The sequence below is a fragment of the Puma concolor genome, chromosome A3 (assembly GCF_028749965.1).
Source record: "Puma concolor isolate L17-30 chromosome A3, mPumCon1.1.hap2, whole genome shotgun sequence".
Classification (NCBI taxonomy): domain Eukaryota; kingdom Metazoa; phylum Chordata; class Mammalia; order Carnivora; family Felidae; genus Puma; species Puma concolor.
The window spans coordinates 140,741,043-140,766,020 of NC_141669.1; the positions used below are offsets into that span (position 1 = coordinate 140,741,043).

Sequence of the window (24,978 nt, forward strand, 5' to 3'; positions counted from 1 at the left end):
CACCCTCTCCTGGCTCCACCTTCCCCCACGTGAAAGCAGGGGTCAGGCGGGTCCACTTCAGCGTGGTGGCCCTGCACTCTCACCTCAGGAACCCCTCCCTTGCGGGACCCTGAGGCTCGGGCAGGGGGGCTGCCGCAGCAACGCCATGAGGTGAACCTGACCGCCTTTGGGCGTGTGGATGTGCGCCACTGTCCGCGGCCCACCCGCCGCTCAAGGACATCATCACGCCCCTTGGCCTCCAGTAAACTGCACGGGGAGGGTGGGGCGACGGGGAAGGCCCCCAGACCACCCTCTTAAAAGCAGGCGGCAGGCCGTGTGCGCCGTCTGCAGTGGGCACACACCTGCGCCAACTTGACCCGCATCGTAAGAGTCGGACACAAATTACGAAAAATGTTTTTACTTTAAATCAAAGTACCAAGCAGATACTTGCAAAACAACGTACAAAGTAGAACCCGGATGCTTCCCTGCCCCAGGCACCGACCCTGCCCCCCAGAAGCAGCCTGCGGTTCTGGCCCCAGGGGACTGGAAGGGGTGCTCGCACCCTCCCAGGGTGGCACAGGTGCCAGGCAGGGGGAGGGGCTGCGGTCATTTCTGAAGCTCTGGTGTGAACTTCCCTCCAGTGCCCTGTGGTCTGAGAGCAGGGGTGGCAGCTTCAAAGGGGGCGGGTGCGCCCGACTTTGACAAAGGCTCCAAGAGCAAACCGTGGTCTTATCAGCCACATAGTTTCCTGTATGGTCTGAGCTGGTGCAGACGGGCAGGACTAGCTGGGCTGTGCCCACGCCCGCGGGGTCACACTGCCGAAGGCGTCAGGACTCAGTGGAGAGGAGTGTAGACACCAGCTGACCCATGACAACAACAAACTAGTTCGCAACAGAAAGAAAACGGAAAAAGACCACCCCAGTGGCTTGACTCGGGGGCCAAGACCCGCTCAGGTAGTTCTGGGGCACCTGACAGATGGAAGGACGGACAAACAACCCAGTTCCCTTCAAAGCACAAAGTGGGGCAGTGGCTTGTCTCTGGAGTTCCCCCCTGCCTTCCCCTAGAGAAGAAAGAGTCTTCAGCAGGCAAAAGATCTGGAGGGCTGGGGGGCGGGGGGGGGCACGGGAACCTGCCACTTGAAGGCTCGGGCCTGCCGTGGGGTGCTGATGGAGAGGGCGCCAGGCCTCCAGGGGACCCCTGCCTGGTCCTCCTCCTGGGTCTCAAACAGACCTGGTGACAGCCCATGGCGGCCGTGGCCGTGCCCATGGGCAGTCTGGGCCTCCCAAGTGCCCTCAGGCACCAGTGTCAGCCAGCAGGGGGCCAGGGGAGTCCCAGGGAGCCCAGGGGCCAAGCTGTCACAGTGGTCCCACCAGCGGACTGAGCACAGGAGTCGATACTAAGCCCCCAAAAGTCTTCCTCCGCACCTGACTTATTCTGTTTGCACCCTACCACCACCCGCCCCCCCGGGGACCAAAGCCCCAGGGGCACAGCCACCGTCACACTCCCCTGGGGGGGGGGGCCTGCTGGTGCTGACAGCTCACAGCAGGAACCACCAGCACAGTCGCCCGCGGGCCATCCCTATGGTCCTGTACAAAACACTCTGGAACCCAGAGCGAACTCGGGAAGCCTAGGCACTCAGCATTGTTTAGTTTGAAAATGCTATAAATTTGACTCTTGCAAGAAGCCTACTAAACAATTCACTTAAAAACACCCACAGTGCGTGTGCAACGGCCCCTGGTGCTGAGCACCTGCCGGGCAGAGGGAGGTGGGGGTACTGCCCCGTTCTCGCCCCAAGGCAGATGGCAAACTCAAGCTGTCAGGGCCCTGGGTCCACACTCCAGTCCCAGCCCCCCCACCCCGAGACCGGGGCCACGCGCAGACCCGCAGCAGCACCCACGCTGTCCTGGAGACAGGGGAACAGGGTGCCAGGCCACACTAAACCTACAGAAAACTGTGGGAAGAAACCAAATCCATAGGATCCATGGGTTTCCACACTTGGGGACGGTTCCCAAGACATGTGTTAGCGACACCCCCTCCCCCAGCCGGCTCTGGCCCACCCAGGGGCCCCTCGCACCCACAGAGTCCGCACCCCACTCCCCGGCTCTGCCTCCTCATCCTCTCTGTCCGGCTCCTCATCAGGCCTGACGTGTAAACAGTATCAACAAGCAACAGATGGAAAAATGTATTTCCCAAGAAAGAAGGGGGAGGAGGCTCCGAGTGGAGGGCTGACCGCACAGGTCTGTTGTGTTCGATCCCTTTTGCTCGCCGTCTGTTTTGGTGTTTCCTCTCTTTGGTTCAGCCCAACGTGGCCCGCAGGGCGCCGGCACTGTGCTCCCGCCCGGCCGCGGCCTGAGGAGAGGCGGCCGGCCCTGTGCCCACGGCGGGCCTCGTCCTCCACCCACGTCTACTTGTGCTCACGGCCTTCCGCCATGGCGGCCACCTCGATGGTGGCAGTGTGCTCCTCGGGGCCCGAGGCGGCCACGGCGCTCTCGACGGCCCCTGTGGGCACTGTCACGATGGTGCTGCCCCCGGGCGACACCTGAGCCACGTTCTGCAGGGTGGGGCCCAGGCCGGGCAGGGTGAGCAGCTGTAGGGGGCTCACCACCTTGACCACAGTGCTGCCGTCCTGCATGGCGGCCGTGCTCAGGACCGTGAGGCTGGACGCGTCCGGGTGGATCTCCACCGTGCTGGGGAAGGTGGCACCCGACGAGGCCAGCACCGTGTAGCCCCCGAGCAGCGGCGAGGCTGGCGAGCCGGCGGGAGCAGCCTGCGTGGGCCCCTTGCCCAGCGCAGGAGAGGGCAGGGCGGACACTACTTTGCCGAGCGGCACGCCGGTCAGCTGGGAGACTGGCACGCCGGGGCTGAGGGCGATCTGGGCAGACTGGGTGAGCACCTGCGAGGCGATGGCGGCCGGCCCGGACGTGGCCCTCGCGAGCCGTGGCCGCTTCGCAGGGGGCGGCAGGGAGACGGGCGTGAGTGTCATAAGCACGTTGCTGAGGTGCTGAGATTTGTGCTTGAGTTCCTTGGCTCGACGTCGGTGCTCATCACACTGCTGTTCCAGGGCTGCGGGAGGACAGGGACAGAGCGTCACCGTGGGGATGGCGGCGGGGGGGGGGGGGGGGTGCGGCAAGCCTAACGGGGGGATGGGAGCATCACTGCAGGGACACGGCACGCAGAGCAGGGACAGGGAGGGAACAGAGTGTCAGACCACACACAGCCTGACCAGGGGCCTGTGCTGACACCACAGTGATGCTCTGTCCCTGCCCCGCCCCACCCCGCCTCCCACAGTGACATTCTCTGTGGGGCCTGCGCTGACTGCCCCTCTGAGCTGCCGGACGAGGGGACGGACCTTCCCCACCCTAACCCTCCAAACTCTGTCATCTCTGCGCGAAAGGTCTCGTGACATGGTAGGATAAAAAGGAGGTCAACACCCACGCATGAGCTCCCCAAGTGTAGACGCCGAGGGAGACCCGGAAAGACAGGCACAAACGTCAGAGGTGACTCTTAATCACCGCCCCCCTGCCTAGTCCTCCCCGTAAACAGCCGTGTGTTGAATTCCACACGCTCCGGCCCCGTGTCACGGCTTCCCTGCGTGACAGCGCGAGGCTCTGCTGGTCTTTCCCGACTCCCCGGCTCTGCCTCAGGCTCTCGGGCTCTCCCACAGTCCCTATCTGGGGCTAGGGATGGCCGGGCGGCCGGACGCACCTGCCAGGTCCCGGGCGTACTGCTCCCGGGAGCGGTCCATCTGGCACTTGTGGCTGGCCAGCACCTTCTTCACCAGGTCCAGCATGCCGAAGTTCTGCACGATGTTGTTGAGGAGGACGGCATCTTAAAGGGCAGGGCGAGCACACGCTGAGAATGGGGCCCGGCCTGACAGAGGAGTCCCAGGGACACACGGCATCCCACACACGGCCCTCTTCAGCCACCAGACGCCCAACCACGGCGAAGCGGGGGCAGGCCGCATATCTGGCACCCTGAGGCCACCAAGCACTGCCCTCCCCCCACCCCCCGCACAGAGTGGAAGATGCCAGGCAGACACAAGCCCCTCACCTCGGAGCTGCAGGGGAGGGTCCTGGACCCGCTGCTGCAGGCCCTTCATGGTCTCCATCAGCTCCTGGTGGAACTCATGGATGACCTCGTCCAGCAGACCAGCATCCTTGAGCCCTCGCCAGAAGGAAAATGTGTCATCTGTGGGGGGCGGATGGGCTCAGGAGAATGCACAGAGCAGCCCCTGCAGGCCTCTAACCACAGGCAGGGGCAGAGAGCTGTGGATCAGGGGCCGAGGCCCTGCAGGCAGTGCTCTGCGCTCCACACCGGCACCTCCTCCGGGAGGCCCTCCGGCCAGCCTGCACCCCTTCCAGGGCTGCCCTGCATGCGCCGCCACCCCCACACTGCCACCCACCAGGAGCCCGCCTGCCCGGCGGGACCCGTACCTGCGATGGCCGTGGTCCAGTCACCGGGGTCCTCACAGGTCTCTATGGTGATGGTAGCGGGAGACCCGTTCACTGCAACCCAGACGGAGCCACAGTGAGCCTTGCCTGACAACGAGAGGCCTCCCAACCCGCCATCGAAACGCCAGCTCTGAATCTCCCCCTCGCACCAATTTTCACAGAATCCGCAAACATGTGTACCTGCCTCTGTCAAACTTCTTAATCGCAGATGTCTCCAAACGCACACGACCAAGAAAGAGCTAAGTAAGCCTCCCTGACCCCATCGCCAGCTTCCGCGACTGCCCACATTCTGCTCTTCTGGCGGCATTTACGCCCTTACCAGCACCCCCAAGGCCTCAACACGGCCCTGCACCTCCCCGGGTCAGGAGACGTGGGACTTTGAGAGGGACCCGCGCCGCCCACACTGGCGCACCCTCTGGTTCGGTTCTGGGGCCCGCACAGCTGCGCACACAGCTGGCGCTTGGCCGCGTGGGGCTGCCTGTGACAGAGGCCTGGCTTCACACAGACCTGTGGCCTAAGGCCGAGGCTGCGTCAGCTCCCCAGCCTCATGCAGGCCTCCTCTACGACCAACAAAGATGTCCCGCTAGGGAATATCACATGCTTAGAATAATTTGGGGCATAAATGGATCTTTTCCACAGTCTGGATGATACACAATCTTTGACTAATCACACCGCTGGCTCGGGCTGAACAAACCACCACGTGGGTGAGTCACAAAGAGCAACAGACGGGCCTGTCCCAACCATCAAGTGATGACAGGGTTCAAAGAGCTAAATCTTAACTAAACCCGACGTTGCCTACCTGGGACACTGTGGTGCTGCCTGGAGCGCTCAGAGCCTGGTCCTTTCCTGGAGACGAGATCACTCACCCTGGCTGACTTTCATGAGGCAGAGCAGACCGTCTGGACCCACAACCCCACCACCTCGTAGCAGCCCTATTCTCGTGAGAGCTACTGGCCCACCAGCAGTGGGGAGAGGGCTGGGCTGGGACTCAGGCCATCCCCACGCTGCACTGTGCTATCCGAGAAGCCAGACCGGGCCCAGCCTGGGGCTGTGCCCAGAAACAAGCTGAAGACCCGAGGCCCCACGTCATTGCAAACTGGAGCCACTGGAGCCACTGGAGCCTCTGACCACCAGCACCGACGTGTTCCTGGAGCTGCCAGGAAGGACTCTGCAGTCTGGCCAGCCCATCGGGAGTCAACAACAGCCTCACCATTGCCCCGGGCCTCTTCCACCGTCCTCCCAACATCCCTCAACGGGCCACCGTCTTGTCTAGCGACGAGGACGGCCCCTGGCCACATGGCAGCACACACAGCCCGACCCCGTAGAGAGACAAGGTAGGGACAAGGCAGGTGACCTCACTGGAAGGGCAACCCCAGGCAATTATCACCAGGCCACAGCACAGGGGACTAGGGACCTAATTCACTCTAACTTCAGCATTAAAAACAATTTCTTCCCAACAGCTAGAAGGCCTCCAGCGAATACTTAGTCCATCCACAGGGCACAGCTGCAGGCGTCAATGTGGAAGGTCACGAACACATCAGTCAAGACCCAAGTTGCAGGAAACACGCACGTGAGTGGAGTGCCAGAGGCTATGGGCTGTGCAGCCCCGGGGGGTGAGGCGGGAGGCTGGGCCGGCCACGTGGGGGCACCCCTGAACCGGTCGGGGCTGGTGACGGGCACTGGACACCTGTGCTACTGTACTTCACAGGCTTTTCCACCCGTGAGTTATGGTATTTTATAATGAAGATGACTGAACAAGAAAAAGTACTTGAATCTTCCTTGTCAACGAAAAGGGCAACTCAGCTAGCCTCTCTCAGGGAGGAAGGGGGCGGTGCTGACAGCATGGGCCCGGAGGGACTAGCCGAGCTGGGGAGGGGAAGGCCAGGCTGCCCTGCCCGGCGGTGGGTGTGCAGAGGCCCACCTCCGTGGGACGGCCGGGGTGGGACTGGATCTAATCGCCGGCAAGAACAAAGCCTCTGAGGGGCACCTGGCTGGCCCAGTAGGTTGAGCGTCTGACTCTTGGTTTCGGCTGAGGTCACGATCTCGCAGTCCATGAGCTAGAGCCCCGCATCAGGCTGCATGGACAGCACAGAGCCTGCCTGGGGTTCTCTCTCCCTCTGTCTCTGCCCCTCCCCTGCTCGTTCTTTCTCCAAAGTCAAACATAAAAAAGAGAAAGAACAGAACAAAGCCTCTGTGCCAGTGCATACCATCGGCCGTGGCAGGTGTGAGTGGAATGTACTCGGCGGAGGTGGGGCTGCTCAGTGACACGCGGGCGCCCGAGAGGTCGATCTTGGTGCTGCGGCAGGTGTTGGAGCAGACCTTGTCGTGCTGATAGAAGTCCAGCTCCCCGGAGTCCATGATCTTCCTGTGGCAAAGGAGACCAGAGACTGAGGACGCGGCCAGGGCTCCAAGTGTGCGGCTGGACCCGAAGGGGACCTCACTGATGTCCCTTGACCCGGCTCAAGTGTCCTCAGGTCCTGGAGGCAAGGAAGCGAAAGCTCGGCCTGGGGGCAGGTCCCAGGAGGGGCAGGTAAACTGGCCAACTGAGGACACGCCCCCACCAGGTGGGCGGTAGGCGCCACTGAGGCTCCAGACAGGCCTCTCCGACGCCCTCCAGCCAAAATTCTGTTAGCCAGCGTGGGGACTGCCTGCCGCAGAAGTGGAAGGTCTGTGGGGACCGCCACCCTGCTGCCTGGTGCCCAGGAAGAGAGAGGAGGGCCCCGCAGGCAGGCAACCCGGAGATGCCCACTCAAGCAGGGTGGGGCTGGGCCCTCCAGGGATGTTCCGCTGCCCACTGGCCCTGGGGCAGCACCCACGGCTCCCAAAAGTGCTGACAGTGCACCCACAAGGTGACCGTGAGGCAGAAGAGATGCTCAGGAGCGGCCCGGCCCTGTGCACGCACAACAGGGCAGGGCGGCGTGAGCACCTCTGGCTTCTCGCTGCGCACTCAAGGCAGCTCCCTCCCCGGCCTCGGTTTTCTCAGGAGAGCACAGCATGTCCCCCACCTGCCAGGGACAGCCGTCCCAGGGAGGCCCTTACTACGGCCTCTCTGAAGGGCCTGGGTTTAAGTTTGGGGATGTCTCGACTCACCCGCCTCAACCTGTGAGAGGGTGAGGTGCCTCCACGGGACCTCTGCACTGCTGGGCCTTTGACAGCGTGCCTGACCTCAAGGCTTGCAGATGACCCAGGGCGCACCTCCCCCCGGGGCCTCTTCCAAGGAAACAGCCCGTGGCCTTCTCACAGCTGGGCCACCGAGATGCTTTGCAGAAAGTCAGGGGCTCGCTCAATGGACAGGGTGTAGAGGAGAGTCATGAGCGCTGAAGGAAGGGACCCGGGGCCAAGTGCAAGGGTGCAAAGCGGCAGACCCACTGGGTCTCTGGCCGCCCGGACGGTGGTTCCCGGGCAGACTGAACAGGGCGGCGGTCCAGGACTCAGCAGAGGCTACAGGCAGTCCCATGCAGCAAACACAGCTGACACAGCTTCTCCCGAGAGTAAACATGTGAAGGCGAGCAGCCCCTTCAGCAGCAGAGTGACCCAGTCCAGCTATCCCAGACACTGTCCCAGACAGCAGCGGCCCCCAGACAGGAGGGGCTGTGTGGCGAGCACAGGTGGGGGTGGGAACAGCCAGCAGAGGTGGCCTTGGCCCCATCAGGCGGGGTGAGTTTGTTACCACCCAAGCAGGAAATAGGAAACACGAATACTGGGGATCTACATTCTTGGGGGACAAACTTACAGCCTAGACTCTGTCCTCAGGGTTCTGAGAAGGGGCACCACCATTCCTGTTTCACGGTGACAGGCAGGGGACAGAAGTCCATTGGGGACGGGTCACACACACCCAGGGTGGCCGGCAGAGCGGGCACTGGTCTCACAGCTGCCTGAGAACTGGCCCACACAAACGAGCAAAAGGCCCCTTGGGGGACTGAGGCACAAACTCCAATCCTCTCCTTTCTGGGACTCGATGTCACTGAAGGAGCGGAGAGCCAGCCCAAACCCTCCTCCAGATTCCTGATTAACCCTAAAGGGAAAAGGAGGTCTAGGAGCACAGGAGACCTGACCAAGAGCACACCGCCATCGACAGGCAGGCACGGGTGCCAACCCAGCACAACCTCATCCAATGACAGGAAAGGTCAAGGAGCTACACGAAGACCGACACGTGGCCCCCGAACTCAGGTGTGGTCTAGACGGGATCCCTGGAAGCAGGCCGGCCAGGCCAGCAAGGGACGATCGGCCAGACGGACACGAACCACGGGTCAGAGACACAGGCCCCTGATCAAGCGTGCCCAGAGACACAGGAGCACTTCCTCTGTCATGGCAGCGCACAGAGAGGTGGTGCGGGGACAGCAAACTGACACAACAAACCCGCAGGCCTGGAAGCCACGTGCAGGCAGGGATTGGGCCGGTGCTGTCCCTGGGCACCACTGGGTCTCATCCTGTTTACAATGTGCCTCAGCTTAAAAAGCTCAAAAACCAGGGCACCCAGGTAGCTCAGTCGGTTAAGCATCCGACTCCTGATTTCAGCTCAGGTCATGATCTCAGGGTTTGTGAGTTCAAGCCCTGTATCGGGCTCTGAGCTAACAGCACAGAGTCTGTTTCTCTCTTCCTCTCTCTCTCTCTTTCTCTCTCTCTCAAAATGAATAGACTTAAAAAAAAAAAAAAAAAAAGCTCAAAAACCAGCAAAAGAGCAACGGAAAGACAGCTGGCAGGTTTGCGCTCTGGCCCCATGCAGGCCCTCACCTGAGCATGATGCCGTTCATCCGGATGGCCCTCTTCCAGTCCTTCAGTGTGGACTTGCCAGCCAGGTGCACAAACTCCTTTGGGCTGATCACGTGCTCGTCATACTGTGGAGGGAAGTGCAGCAGAGCAGGGTCAGGACCACCTGGGGTGGCCCACCTCTCCGGCCCGACCCTTTGCCACAGCCCAGCCGGAACAGGCACAGGAGGACAGGGCTGTGGTGTGGCTCCCGAAGCCGCTGGCTTGCTCTCCATCTGACACTTAGGTTTCAACCAGCCGCAATCTCGATCCGGCAGGGAAAGAACAATTCAGGGGCTGGGGCGGGGAGCTGGCCTCCGGCTGCCCCCAAGCCTGGGGAAGAAGCTGGGGGCCTGGGCCCTCAAAGGAGAGCTCAGAAAGGCAGTCCCTTCCAGATGGGACTCAGCAAACCCACTTGTGCGTGATTTATTCCAGTAATAATGTATACACACGTGACACGAAAATGATACAAGACGGGGTGCAGGCGGAGGTGTGAACTGTTGCCCTCATCCCACCCCGGCCCACCCTCCTCCTGGAGCACATGTCCCTCACACTGGTGCACACACATCCACTTCAATGTCAGGGTTCTGGGGCCAGTGTCACCCAGGGTTGGAGCTCAGGTGGCCTGAGAAGCTAAAATATCTTATTCAATCTTGTTAAGCAAGCAATTCTTGGAACCAAAAAAATCAGAATAATATTGCATGTACTCAGGAAACAAGCAGGCGGGGGGGGGGGGGGTCACCGGGTTGTCGGCAGAGGTGGAAACGGAGGTGCCGCTGGGCCTCCGCTGCTGTCTGGGCTCAGGCCTGGCCGGGAGCAGCCTGCGCATCCTGCTGGGAGCACAGAGCACTGAGCATCTCCGGCAGACTCAGGGCAGACTGGGGTCACGGCCAGTGCAAGCCGCCTGGGGCCCCCTGCCGATGGGAGGGGTTCTCTGAACTTCCGGAGCATCTGCACACTTCCTTCCACCGAGTCCAGGAAGCCACTCGGCCCCTCACCCAGCCGGTCGGGGAGATGGGCTGCGAGCCCAGGCAGCAGAGTCAGAATACCTCTCGGCCGCTGCCCAAGCCGGCAGGAAGCCCACGCTGGGCTGGGCCGAGCCTCTGCCCGACGCCTCCCACCCCCTGGACAAGACACCACCTCTGTCCCACCAGGCGTGATGCCCTCTCCCCCTTCCCCAGGCGTGACATCAGCTCTGCACCCCCATCAGGCGTGATGCCCTCTCTCCCCTCCCCCCAGGCCTGACATCAGCTCTGCCCTCTCCCCACTGCCCCCTCCACCACCCCACACGATGCCATCTGGGCCACGGTCTCTGGCCCACCCTGGCCTCACCCCACCGGTCCACCTCTCCCGGGTCTCGCCTTTCCTCCACTCTCGCCTCCACACGCTGCCTTTGCTCCTCTCCTGCCACCGTCTGGGCTGACCGGAACTTGCAGGCTTCCCGAGTTTTGTCCGCCAGTTGGCAGATCGCACGCCACTCTTGGGGTGGGTGCTGTGCCCACCTGCGCTGTCAGAGTCAGGAGCCCACTGGCCCCACCGCCAGGCAGCCATGTTTTCTCTGTTTTCAGTCTTCCTGCAACGTGTCGTCAGAGCAGGAGACACGCTTGTGCTCGGATCACCCACACGTCTCCACTTCCTTCACTCGTGACACCCTCTCGCACCTAAGGACCCCTACGTGGAGTCGCTTTCCTTCTGCCTGAAGCACACTTCCCAGGACACCCTTCAGTGAAGCCTCGCTCGTGGCAAACGCAATCTCGGCGCAAACAGACGTTTCGTCCCCTCCAGTTTTTAAAGATGATTCCGCCGTGCGCAGCTCTTCTCCCTCACACAGGACGCAGTGCCACCACCCTCCGGCCACTCTGGGGACTTCCAGGAGCTCAGCCGCCAGCGGACTCTTGCTCCTGAGTAACCGTCTGCTCTCGGCTCTTCCGGGGTCTTCTCTGTGTCTCAGTCTGCAGTTCCATTACGATGCTATCTGCGCTAAACAGGTTTTGGTTTCTAACTTATTTTGCTATAATTTTGAACTTACAGAGTAAACGGAAAACTAGCACAAAGAATGTGCGTCTGCCCCTCCCAGGTTCCCCAACCCCCCCCCCCCCACCTGACCTTTCTGCCCCTGCTTCTCGTCCACTCCTCCACACTGTCGGCGGGGGGAACTGTCGGCTCAGGTGCTTGTTCTGAGTTCTGCACCTATTTCCTAAGAAAAAAGGTTCTGCTAGGGAAGCACCACTCCCCAGATCAGGAAATTGCCATTAATATTTAGTATCTAACTGGGCGGCTTGGTCAGTTAAGCGTCCGGCTCTCGTTTTGGCTCAGGTCACGATCTTACAGTTTGTGGGTTCAAGCCCCGAGTTGGACTCTGTGCTGACAGCTCGGAGACTGCTTGGGATTCTCTCTCTCTCCCTCTCTCCCTGCCCCTCCCCTATTCATGCGTGCACACTCTCTCTCTTTAAAAATAAACATTAAAAACCGTATACACACAAACACACACGTGTAATCCAACCAACAGGCAACACGCAGAGTTCACGAACTGCCCCAGTAACAGCCTTTGTAGCAATTTATCCCAAGGCACCACCCTGCCCAGACGTCACACCACACCTGCTCCCTGAACAGCCTGCCTTCATCTTCCTGCCCTCGACATTTCTGAAGTACATACGTGAATTTTTTGTGGACTGTCTGTCCCTCATGTCTATTCATGAGTAGATCCAAGTTATGGATTTCTGGTGGGAATACCAGAGAATTACTGCCCATTCGATCAGGAGCCCTGTGACGGAGGTCCCCTCACTTGGTGAATGAGCCACCTGCCAGGCTTCCCGTGCAGAGTCGCTATTTTTCCTCTACAGTGAGCACCCAATTGATGGGGGCTATCCTGAGACTGGCAAACACCCTAACCGGCTCTCAGCAGCCAGTCTGGGCAGACAGTCTTGGGGCTGAGGCTCCATCCATTTCCACGTCTGTTAGCAGACATCCCAACACGAGAGCTTCGCTTCTATTTATTTGACATAAACACCATAAAATATACTGCACTAAATACAGACTTACAGACTCTTATCTTGAGTTACAATTCAGACTATCATTAATTATCTCGCTGTTAAATTGTCCCAGATGGAGCCGGGCCTTTGAGTTGGCATCCACAGCTGTTTGAAATTTGGTTGGTTTTTTGTATTCATTTAGTGTGGGATCTGTTAAATCTCTTGGACTGTGGACTGCGATCTTTCTTCTATTGTGAAAGCTCTCAGACCCTTCTTCTCGCCTTCCAGAATTCAACCGATGTATCAACTTTTCTTGAGACTCTATTCCCTCTTTATTTATCTGGATTGTATTCTGGATAACTTCCTTACTCCTACCTTCCAGTTCACGAATTATCTCTTCAAGTGTGTCTAATCTGCTGCAAAAGCTACCCACTAAAGGTTCTATTTTGTTTCATTCCTAGTTTGTTTTCCTAAGTACGTTAATGCTTTTCTCATGTCCGAGCCTCTCTTCCATTTCTTGAGATAAATTAAACCTCATTTAATGTTCCATGTCTCAAAATTCCGACACCTAAAGCGTCTGTGGGTCCCAGCCTGTCCATGGTCTCTGGGCATGCTTGCTTGGGTGCTTGTCTCCCTGCAAACTCAGTTTCCCTTGTTTCAGCGAGCTGTTCCTCCCTGGAGACTTCGCTGACATTACTCAAAACCTCCAATAAAGACAAGTTTTTCCAAATTCCAAAAGGGAGTTTTCATTTGCTTCTGTATGATTCCTGGGGGAACTGCCAGCCGCTTACAATTTTCAGACCGTACGGTCACAATGTGAATGCTCCTCAAGAGGGTCCCTCGTTCCCTCAGTGCTAAGATGGGGGGCAGGAGGTCCCTGTCCCAGGGATAGAGGGGGGCCGGGCGCATGTTATTAGTGGTTTGCCCCAACACCAAGGAGAGAACCCCTGAAAAGTAACAGCATCCCAGGGGACAATCCCTGCCCCCCCACCCACAGAGCTGAGGGGAGCACCAGGCCCTACAGGGCGGAAGCGGTCAGTGTGAGGCCAAGGCTCTGCAGGCCGAAGCTGGAGTGACGCTCTGCCTCCCTCTACAGCCCCACCTTTACTCAGTGCCTCGGCTGGAGTATTCCATCCATTTGTGCCAGCTTAAGGAAGCATCTGGAAGACGCTTTAGCACACACCTCATTCAACCTGCCAATAAGACAGCTCCCCCCTCGGCGACTGTGGTGCCCCCAGCGTGAGCACGGCCACTTCCCCAGCCTCTCCCCACGGCTGCGCTCCAGAAACAAGGAGTCAGTACCTCCTGGTGGTTTCCCCTATGACCGCAGCAACAATCCTATCTGTCCTTGAGGGCTTACGCCTGCTCCTCTGTTCTCCTGAGCATACGGGACCGCCGCCTTCTGCGCCACACACGGCACGGGTCACGCCCCCGCCCCTCCAACCCCAGCGGGGTCTTCCTGTTTGCTTCAAGGCTGCTGTGCCGCGAGGGCCTCCCTCCCCTGCAGCCTGGCACACGTGTCTGCGTCCTGGCTACGTCGGAGCCTCACCTGAACACACTTCACATTGATGCCCGGACACACAAACTTCCTCCAGATCAGGTTGGCCCTGCTGTCCCCGCAGGTAATGGGGTACACGATTTCAGCCTCCAGGCCCTCCTCCTCTTCAGCCACCTTCACTTCTCACAAGGTGCATCGACAGGGAAAGGGGAAAGACAAAATCAGTTACAACCTCTCCAAAGTACCTCCTGCAAAAGCACCACAGCCGCCACACAAACACCAGACGTTAAGGTCCGGGGGGGACTGCGACAGGCGCAGGTGGGCAGCGACGTCACTCATCAGTCCCTCCGGGGTTAGGGTTTCAGGCAAAGTCACAAAAAGCGATTTTGTGATAGTAACGTGAAGATAATCACGTTCGAGTGTGGTTCAACTGAAGAGCCACTTAAGGAAATGAAATCAAGCTTTACTGGGAATCGTTCTAGAGAAACTGATTCCGTTCTGAAGACTTCTGAGGCCTTTGGCTATTTGCTGCCGGTCACAACGCCAGGGGACTCCGCCCCCCACGGCTGGGAGGACTCTCGGGAAGGAGGGCCCCTCACGACCAGAGGACCGTCGTCGGGCAAACCCTCTCCTGACCCGTCTGCGGGCACAGAGGCGGGAAGGCAGGCTCCCTACCTAACACGGCCTCCTTGAGCTGCGAGGATGCTGTGAATGCGGCCGCGGCAGCCGCCGCTGCATTTTCCGTCTCCATACTGTCTTCCGCCAGGTCGCCCCTAGGAGGGAGGGACACGTCAGCTGGCCCCAAAGACAGCGTGCCTGGCGCACCGTCTGCCGGCACGCCGCCCCTTCCCTGAGGCGCCGCAGGGTCTCAGCAGTGGCTGTGCCGGTCAGGGACCCTGCGGTGATGGTCACTGCGCTGCTGCCCCAAGCGGGCATTTCCCCGAGTGTCCCCGGGGCCACCGGCAGGGCACATCTGTGGAGGCAATAACACCTAAGTGGGAATTTTAAATCTCCTCTTTCTTTAATAAAGCTGTTTATTTCTATTCTAATGACTTCATGCAGTTACAGAAACTGTCAAGAAACGCGGGAGAAAGAAAGAAAAAAGGATGGCCCACAGCTGCCCTCACGTTCCACCACACAACTTGCGTGCAGATCAAACACACGAGTAAGTGCAAACCACAGGAGCGTTAAACTCAGAAGAAAAGGAATTAAACGGTTTGAAAGCGGTGAAGGATTTTCTCAACTACAAAACCCCAGGAATAAAAGGGAAGGTAAGTTTCCCTTTAAAAAATACAGATAAAAACTTTCTGTGGGGAGGAGGGGGGAAACACCACGAACAATTTTTTTTTTTTTACAGAGAGAACCAGGGGAAAGGACGCAAGGACAGACAGCTTGTTTCCTGCTGTTATCTAAGGAACCCTCAGATGGCCACGACGGCGTCCGAGGAAAACAGGCCACGAGCTGGAGCAGAGACCCCGACCCGAGGGGTATGCGTGCAGCATATTCGAGCCGGGCCCGCCTGCACAGCAGGGCCTGGGAAGCCAGCCGGGGACCTGCACGGGGCTCCCCTCCAGGGCGGTGCACACCCTCCTCCACGGGGAGAGGTGGACTCGCACACACGGGCCCCGTCGGGAGCGGCTCCCGGACGCCCGCGCCCTCCCCTGGCCGGGAACCCACGTGGCCGCTCTCACCCCCCCCCCCACGGTCTCAGTCAACGCTCCTGACTCAAATGCCCCCAGCCCTCCTTCCTCCCACAGGGTCGGACGGCCACCCCTGCGCTCTCCTCTCCCCGCCTCTCTGCACATGCACCTGCTCCCGGCCAGGCCCCCCGAGAGCAGCACGCCGACGCCGGGGCCCCCACTCCCCTTTCGGCCCACGGCGCCCAGTCAAAGCCACTCTGCGTCTCCGAGACCTCACTCCACCTCCCGCCGGGTCAGGACGAGAGCTGACGAGAGCAGACTCAGAGTCCGTGGTCTGGGGCCTACGAGGAGCGGCTCGTACGTGAAGCATCACACGGACGGGACACCGGCGCTCCTACCAGGACGCGCCAATTCAGGGCAAGTGTCTTTCCAAGCCAGAGTTTGGAAGCAGGAAGGACAACATCCAAACAGGGAGCAGGCCCCTCCACACAGGAGAACCGGGACCGTCCCCCAGAGAGAACGAGGAAGGAGAGGGAGGCAGGGAAGCGCCAGCCCCGGAGAGCTCGGTGTGCCACGTGCAGAGCGGTGGCCCACCGCAGGCCACGTGCACATACAGGAGGCCACCCACAGGGGCCACCCTGGGGAAACCCAGGCGTCCGGCCCCCACCACGACCAACTGTGCCCTGCTCTGTGCCCGCCCACCGCACACACCCCGCGGGCAGGAATCTTTAGTTGGCAAAGTCATTGGCGTCTGTCCTTCAAATTTCATTTGAAAAACGTCCACCTCACTTAGAGCACATGTTCGTGGGAATGGCTGGCTATCTACAAAACGCTACTCGCTTCTTCCCAGCGTGGCCCACGTGCCCACTGCCAGGGCAGAGCGGCGGGTGGGTGGCAGGCCCAGCGGGCTTCCCTAAGCGAGGGGCACTCCCAAGCTCTCCCTCAAACACCTGGCCGGAAAAGAACCCAGCGCCCACAAAGCAGTTAACTGGCCCTTCACCCCACCCTTTCCTAAACACACAGCAAGGGTGAATCTCGGCTTCCACGCAGTAGGGTAGAGGGTAAAATTTGCCACAGAAAAAGAAGAGAAATATCTTTAGGTCCCTTGAGATAAACCTGCCTCCGCTGGGGCGTGGGGTTTCCTCCCCCAGGGAGAAGCCACATGCGGCCCCTCCTTTCCTCCGTAAATGACCAACCATTTGGTCATCTGGGCACCTGGATTGGGGGGGGGGGGGGCGGGACACAAAGCCAGGCTTGACCTGGACCAGAGCACCTCGGCGAGAATGGCTGTGGGTGAGGGCTCCTTACAGCATCCAGGGCGCCTGCCCCGGGGGAGGCAGCTCAGCCTTCCCCAAGTGAGTGTCCGCTCCTGACACAGGCCTGAATCCAAGGGAGGGGGCTCGGGCGCCGCCTCCTGCTGGGGAGGGCAGGTCACTGCAGGGCACGTGGACGAGAGGCGAGAGGCGGTGGTGTCGCTGTCTGGAAACCTGCCCTCACCGCCCGCCCGCAGCTGGGACACAGACCACATAAACACTGACCAGAGTAAACGCGAGAACGTAGGCAGGAAATCCAACAGAAGGCCCTGCGTTTCCAGACACAGTTATACACTCTGTCGGTGAAGCCCTGAGTATCTGGACGTGGAACCCAGCAACCCACCAAGAGCCGGCCCTCCCTCCATCCCATCTGCAGGAGGGTGGGTGACAAAGGCCGGGTCTGGTTTCAGCCCCAACGCTATGCGAGTGAGGCAGGAAGAGTCTTCAGGCCCGGTCCGTAAGGTGGCTGTGCAAAGGAACGGAAACACAAGCATCCTCTCTGCCAGCGACGGGAGTCGGCGCTCAGGTCAGGTCCTGGGTCCAGAACCTTCCTCTCAAAAGTTCTGTCGGGCAGGGAAAAGGCCACAGCTCACCCCTGGGCAGCGTGGCGCCGACGTCAGTCTGAACGGGTCACACACAGCAGAGCGGACACCGACAGCAGGCCTGCCCCAGCCCGGGTCCCTCTGGCAGGAAGCGCGAGGGGGCCACCAGTCCCCCCCCCCGACCCCCGGGTGACCTGCTCCTGTATGTCAGCCCTTCCAGAGGGAGCAGGGGTGACAGAAGGCACACAGGCAGGAGCCATTCTGCCCCACGAGGCAGCTCCCTCAAGTCAGACGTGAACTTCCTTGCCAATGGCTACTCTCTTTGCACATCTACCATGAGAGAGGAGGAAGAAAAGACAGTTTTCGTGTGGTATGTCAAGAAACTCACTGGCTCTTCAACTTCATTTTGCAAAAACAGTTCCCAGTTGCTCCCCCTGTCCACCTTATCGAAAGCCAAATGACCACGCGTCTCCAGAAACGAGAACCACGTGACCGTGCTGACGCAGGAGGAAGAAGCAAAGGTAAAGCGCTGCCTCTGCCTCCTGGCTGATGTGAGGGCTCCGTTTCTCCTCCAACTCTCTACTCACACTGACACGAGAGCCCGGTTTGGAAAAAGTCAGTCCGGGAAACTCCGGACGCCCCCGCCCTCACGTGATGCCCCAGGCACCCACCAGGGCCCGAGCGGCCCTCAAGGGACGGAGGCCCTGTCTCACCCGTGAGGAGCCAGGTTGGTCGTCACCAGCACAGTCTTCACCTCCTCCACGCCGCTGCCATCCACCGCCGTGTCCGGCGTCGTCACCACCACCACCTCCTCCATGTGGACGCTCACATCCGGGGTTGCCATGGCTCAGCAGGAGAAGACGCCGGGACCGACACGGTCCTTCGCCAGGGTCCCAAGCCCTAGAGGAAACCACAAGGCAGGGCACGGGGTCTCAGGCGGTCTCTGTGTCTGCACAACGGAGCTCACAGCACCTCCGAGAGCCCCCCTTCGGTCCGGGCCCGCTACTTTCGGACAGAAATGACAGCAGGAGGGCTCCTCCAGGGCAGACTGAACAGCACAGCTACCATCCCTGAGCAGAATGCAGGGAGCCGGCGTGCGTTGGCCCAAAAACCCCATGGTCACACAGCAGGGGACAGGGCAGGAGACCAGGACCCAAGTGGACTCCTGTGGACGGGAGTCCCCCCGGCCCCAATCCAGAGGCAGCCTGCATTCCAGAACCGCGCACAGTAAGTATCTGGAGACAAGTCCAATCTCCAGTCTGCAGAAATGGAAGGGAAACCCACACAAGACAGCAAAGGGAGAAGGGCCTTGCTTTTATTATTACTTTTGCTGCTACGGGCTCTGCCTTCAGGCCAGTCCCAGTCCCTGCTAAAACTGTGATGCGAGTAGCCCAGCAGCTCCTAAAGCGCTGAGGGCCTAGAGGCACACTGGTCCGAGGGCTGGGGGACCCCACTTCTCTCCTGCCCCCATGCCGACGCTTGCCCAAGGCAGACCCTGTGCTGAGGTTTCACAGCACTGAGGACACACGAAAGCCACAGGTCTCTGGTCGGAGGAAGGGGACCCTGGGGTCAGAGTGTCGGGGAGGCTGTGCAGAGTAGGGAGGTGTGGAAAGGGTGCCTGTCTGCGAGGGGGCCTGACCCGAAGTGGCAAACCCAGGGTTTCGAGAACTGACTTACACGTCAGCTCCAAAGAGCACAGCAGAGGCTCTGAAGACAGAGCTGATGTGAGGACGCTGCCCACAGAAGGAGCTCACCACCTGCAGCCTGAGCCCGACCAGGTCCCCTTCCTGCTGTTACAGAAATGTAACATTCTCTCTGAGTTAAACAAGACCCAGAGCCTCACAACACCAGACTCAGAGCGTCCAGAATACAATCCAAAATTTTCTGACATAAAAAGCAGGAGGGGCGCCTGACTGGCTCAGTCAGTTAAGCATCCGACTTCAGCTCAGGTCATGGTCTCGCAGTTCGTGACTTCTAGCCTCACGTCGGGCTCTGTGCTGACGGCTCGGAGCCTGGAGCCTGATTCAGATTCTGTGTCTCCCTCTCTCTCTGCCCCCTGCTCGCTTGTGTTCTGTCTCTCTCTGTCTCTCAAAAATAAATAAATGTAAAAAAAAAAAAAAAAAAAAAAAAAAAAGAAGCAGGAAAGTCTGGCCAATTCTCAAGAGAAAAAATAATCCAAAAAAGCCCAGTCTGAAATGAATCGTCAGAGCCTTTAAAGCAGCTGGTGCACCAGGCTTCAGGAATGAAGCCAGATATTCTGGAAACAAACAGAAAGATAGGAAGTCTCAGCATAGGAACAGGAGTTACAGCCAAATGGAGATCTGAGAATTAAAAACATAATAACAACAGAAATACAAAACTCACTGGATGGACCCACTGTCAGAATAGAGACAGGAGAAGACGGAGGCAGAACAATGAAATGAACAGAGCTCAACAGAAACTACCCAAGCTGACCCACAGAAACAAGGCGGAAAAACACAAGGAGCAGAGCTCAGGGAACGTGGAAGAGTAGAAGACAGCTGGCCATCTGCAGCACGGAAGCCCCAGAAGGAAAGAAGAGAAGAGCGTGAAGCTGGAAAAATGGTGTGAAGAAATAATACCCGACCGCTTCCCCAGTTCAGTGAAAGGTTAAACATGCGCGTTCAAGTAGCCCGGCAAATGTCCGACAGGACGAGCTCAAAGAAATCCGTGCCCGGATGGCAGTCAAACTGCTGAAAACCAAAGACAAAGTAAGAACGCTTGAAAAGCAGCCAGGCAAAAAAGGACGCACGACTTGTCGAGGGCAACCCAAGGGGCCACAGGGCGCTCCCGGAAAGCCACGGGCCAGCGGGCAGGGGCGCGTACACCGTGCTGGCAGAGAGCTGTCCGCCAGGGTTCTACCAGAGTGAAAGGATCCTCCAGAAATAAAGGCAAAACAGAGACGTTTTCAGATGAAGGAAACGTAAGAGAATTGGTCACAAGGAGACCTGCCCCAAAGGAGCCGGTAGTGGACGTTCTTCAGACAGAAGGGAAATTCTACAGAGAAATCCCGTAACTTCAAGAACGAGAAAAGAGCAACGGAAACGGTGACTATCTGGGAAATACACACTACACTACGTTCTTTACACGACAGCTTGAAAGCAAACACTCCGCGCCGTCTGGCGGGACTCGCGACGCACACGACAAGTAACACGCGGCACGCACGAGGGGATGGTGGGGTAGGGGGCTTCTCCGTCCCACCTGAAGCGGGGAAATGCTGCTCGAAGCACGCTGTGAAAAACCGAGTCCTTCAAAAGGTGAACGGAGAAACAGATGGTTTGCTTTATGTTCCGAACGACAGATTATTACTCGGAGGCAAAAGTAAATGAGCTATGAAGACACACAAAGACACGCAGGACCTTCCTGCACACCACTAAGCCAAAGAAGCCAGTCTGAGAGGGCCACACTGGGGAGACAGTGAAAAGATCAGCGGCTGCCAGAGGTGTGCGGGAGAGAGGGCTAAAGGTGACGCACGGGGGACTTGAGGGCAGTGAAAACACGCTGTATCGCTGTATCGGTGGCTCGGTGGCTACATGACGTTATACATTTGCCAAAACCTCACAGCACGTACGACACCGAGGTGAACCTAACGTAAACCCTAGACCACGGCGGTCCTGATTCTGATGTGTCCGTGTAAGTTCACCCTTCGTCAAACACGCACGGCTCTGAGGGAGACGATGTGCTGTGCCACGGGGTCCTGGGGCAGGGTCTCCAGGGACGGGACCTGAAGGCTGTCTTCACAATGCCTTTTAGCCAGGAAAGCTGCCACAATGAATTCATTGACACCAACAGACTTCCTGCCCATTTCTAAAATATAACTTCTGTGTTCTAGATTTCAGCTTTGAAACCAAATCTTTTACACAAACATGAATAAAAGTCTACTTTAAAACTGTACTCTTGGGGCGCCTGGGTGGCACAGTCGCTTGAGCCTCCGACTTCAGCCAGGTCACGATCTCGCGGTCCGTGAGTTCGAGCCCCGCGTCAGGCTCTGGGCTGATGGCTTGGAGCCTGGAGCCTGTTTCCGATTCTGTGTCTCCCTCTCTCTCTGCCCCTCCCCCGTTCATGCTCTGTCTCTCTCTGTCCCAAAAATAAATAAACGTTGAAAAAAAAAATTAAAAAAATAAAACTGTACTCAAGGGGCGCCTGGGTGGCTCAGTCGGTGGAGCGCGTGCGACTCTCTATCTCAAGGTTTTGAGTTCGAGCTCCGCGGTGGGTGCAGTGATTACTTGAAAAAATAAAATCTTTGATTAATTAATCAATCAATTAATTAAAACTGAACTTAAAATATCGATCTTTGGTGCTGATTTCTCAGGGTTTAGCTATCTTACCAAGCGAGGACCTCTATTTTCATTGGGAGAGCTCCACGGGGTCACAAAAGTCACACTTCAACCGAAACTGCAGAAAGGCAGGAATCCGATCTACACGTCGGCGTCCTCCCCCAAACCCCGTGTCCTCCCCCAAATTCCGAAACTTTGCAGAGGACTAAGCAGCATAAACGCACAAAACTGAATTCTTGCCTCTCCAGTGGCAACTGTATCAAGTTTCTAAAACAACACGCCCGGAAGTCACTCCACAGAATGTGGCTCAAGTCCTTGACGCGGGGAGGTAGACACCGAGCAGGCACCAGGGTGTCATCGAGCCCCCAGCATAGGAACCGCACCTCCCCAGCGGGTGAGCGTGACCTTCGGAGCCCCTAGCACCGGGTGGACTTGGGACGGAAGCCCGGGTCTACTCCCAGGGCCTGGGTTCCTGAAGTGTCAATCAGACCCCAATTAATTGTGAGGTAAGATACGAGGAAACGTTTTTTTAAATAGCATTCTTGAGCATAAATATATAAAAACGACACAAAACTGTTAGTGTCTCATGAGGACATCAGGACATCAGATTCAGACCTGGCTTCCCGAGTCTTCTGCAAGATCACAAATGTTTTCCTTTGATAAAAACACCACTAAGAACACAATTGAGGTCACACGTGGTGGCCCTCGGGCGCCATTAGCTGGATTCTCCCAGGGTTTCCAAACTTAATGAGTTGCCAACTTTGTCAAAGTTCACCGGGTTCACATAAAAAAATCCAGATTTTCAGCTGCCTTGTTCCATGGAGGCGGTCCCTCTGGTCCTTCCTGCCTTTCTGGGAGCATCTGGGCCTCACCTGCCCTCCTCAGGGAGTCACAGACCACAGCTCCCCGGCGCCAACCACAGCGTCCGCGTCCTACCCGGCCAGGCTGCGCCAGACACGCCAGCGTGCGGCCCCCTGCACACGTATTTGTCTTCCAGCTCTGAGAAGGCATGTCGGCGGCCCCCTTTCTCAGTTCAGGCATGAAATGGGTTGTGATTTTAAATCCTAGACTTGAATGTAGTTTTGTAGTGTTCTAAATTCATAGAAACTGCCGTGCTTGTACGCATGTATACAAATTCCTCCCCCCTCCAGGATGTCTTCCCCCAACTTTTTTTAAATGTTTGTTTTTTCGAGGGGGGGGTGCAGACAGAGAAGAGACAGAGAATCCCTAGCAGGCTCTGAGCTGTCAGTGTGGAGCCCAACTCAGGGCTCAAACTCACGAAGCGTGAGATCATGGCCTGAGCCGAAATCAAGAGTTGGACGCTTCACCAACTGAGCCACCCAGACGCCCTGCCTCCTCTTACCAAAAATTTTAAGATACTTCCTATGAAGAAACAATTCCGGGACAAGCAGTCTGCCTAGTTCACCTTGTTATGTTCCAGTTGTATTTAATCCATGGATCTCACCGTGAACAAGACCAACAGACGCTGTAGTAGGACGTCAGGCACTGTTGGTGGGAAGGTAAATCGGTGCAGCTACTGAGGAAAACAGTACAGGGGTTCCTAAAAACCACCACCTGACCGGACAATCCACGTCTGGGTACAGATCCAAAGGAAATGAAATCAGTGCCTCCCAGGGAAATCTGCATTCCCATGGTCCCAGCAGCACCATTCACAGCGGCCGCGTCGTGGAAACAACCAAAGGGCCGCAGAGAGACGAGTGGGTAAAGAAAACGTGGTGTACGTAGGCGGAATGTAATCTAGTGACGACACGCATGAACCTGGAGGCCAACACGCTGGGTGAGGGAAGCCAGGCACAGGACAAACACTGCATGACCCCGCTTCCCTGAGAATCTACAGAAAACTCAGGGGAGCAGGGGCCGGGCGGAGGTAACGCACGCCAGCAGCAGTTCAGGCTGCGCACCAGCCAGTGCAGACATTACAGCACAGCGCGGTGCCCGCCGTCAACACGGACCACGTACTGGAAAATTCGCCGAGGTACATCTTGCGTTAAACGTTCTCATCACGAAATAAGAGGGTGGGAGGGAACTCCGTGAGGCGAAGGACAGAATGGGGTAATGGTTTCCCCGGCGTATACTTCTCTCCCAATTCATCAAGCTCTATTAATTATGCTTATCAATTAAGCTCTATTAATTTTCTGTACGTCAAAGCAAGACTGATGTAACCGACACTTGTATTTGAGGCTTTAGCGGAGAGAACCTGGACTCCGTGTGAAAGTCAACCAAGTGAATTGCAAACTTAATCAACTTTGTTAACAGGTCGTTACTGGCGCTGGTCCCCCACCTACACAGTATGGGCCCGCACGGGCACGGCCCACGGGGCGGGGCGGGGACCGAGTCCACACGGCTCCCAACCGACGCTGGCCGCGGAGGGGGCCCGCGTGGCCGCGGCGCCCACCGGGCGGGGAGGGGACCCGCGTGGCCGCGGCTCCCACCGGGCCGGGGGAAAGGCTCCCACAGGACGGGGACCGGAGGTGGGGGGGGGGGGCGTTTGTCGCGCCCAGCCCGAGGGCCATGCCCATCGCCCCCCAGCAGCCCGCCCGTCGCCTTCCGGCAAGATGGAGGCGGACGCCGCCGCCGACGCCGCCTGACGCGGGCCCGTGACGCCCGTGACGCCCGTGACGCCCGCCGCGCGCCGCCGCCCCTCCCCCGCTCCCCTCCCCCCGCCGTAACGTCCTGACGCTCCGCAGGGACCCCTGACTGGACGGCGGCGCGCGGCGGAGCGAGAGGCCTCGCCGCGGGGGGGCCGCGGGCGCTTACCTGGGCCGCGGCCGGGCCTGCGCGGGCGCCGGCGGACGGGCGGCGGCGGCGGCGTCAGGAGGGCGGCGGCGGTGGCGGCCGCGGGCTCCGCTCCTTGTTGGGGATTCGGCGGCGGCGGCGGCGGCGGCGGCGGCGGCGGCCCGGGCGCGCGCTTCCTAGTTGACGCAGGCGGCGGGGCCGCGCACGCAGGGCAGGGGCGGGCCCGGAGACTTATTTGGCGCTCGGCGGGAAGGCGTGCAGCACCGAGAAATAAGGCCCGGCGGAGCCGGCCGCGCGTGCGCCGGGTGGAGGGCGGAGGGTGGCCGAGGCGGGACGCGGGGCAGCTGCGGCGGCACCTTCGCCGGGCCCCGCCCACCGGCGCACCTGCGGGGGTCCGCCCACACAGCTGTGGGCCCGGGTCTCCCGGGCGGAAAGATTCCGTAGGGAGACCTTTTGGAGGATGGGGGCGAGGGGGAAGGTGTACGAACGGTGGCAGGAACTGATGCAGGTCCGCTTGTCATCTCAAGCGTGTGAGAGGCTCCCTGTCCGGAGGCGGGCGCCAGAAGAGCAGTTTGCGTCTGTGTCCTCCCGCGTGTCTAGTCGGAATCCTGCAATTACCAGGTTTTCTTTCTCATAGTAACCCTTAAAGGGGGCTTTCAACATTCTTTCTGAGGCCGCGCTGCGCCATACGGTGTTCTTCTGTTGACTGCCACCCCCCAGCCGCACTGTCCTGTATCCACTGGACACGCCCTCATTTACATTTAAGTTAATTAAAATTCGGG

The 24,978-nt window shown here is 58.9% G+C and overlaps 1 protein-coding gene across 3 annotated transcripts; it reads right to left on the reverse strand.

Moving 5' to 3' along the window:
- Nucleotides 1-381: 381 nt before the first annotated feature.
- On the reverse strand, nt 382-24,383 carry GMEB2 (glucocorticoid modulatory element binding protein 2). Of its 3 annotated transcripts, none has more exons than XM_086702717.1 (10): nt 24,218-24,383; nt 17,858-18,044; nt 14,325-14,422; nt 13,701-13,831; nt 9,165-9,268; nt 6,638-6,795; nt 4,413-4,484; nt 4,030-4,167; nt 3,685-3,807; nt 382-3,042 (listed from the first exon to the last, which is right to left on the reverse strand). In XM_086702717.1, the coding sequence occupies exons 2-10, from the start codon at nt 17,986-17,988 to the stop codon at nt 2,384-2,386; spliced, it is 1,614 nt and encodes a 537-aa protein (XP_086558843.1). In that variant the 5' UTR covers nt 17,989-18,044; nt 24,218-24,383; the 3' UTR covers nt 382-2,383. The 3 variants fall into 3 exon arrangements, with proteins under 3 accessions (XP_086558843.1, XP_086558845.1, XP_086558844.1); XM_086702719.1 differs by having other exon boundaries at nt 13,701-13,828; nt 24,218-24,382; XM_086702718.1 differs by lacking the exon at nt 24,218-24,383 and adding an exon at nt 18,822-19,196.
- Nucleotides 24,384-24,978: the final 595 nt, after the last annotated feature.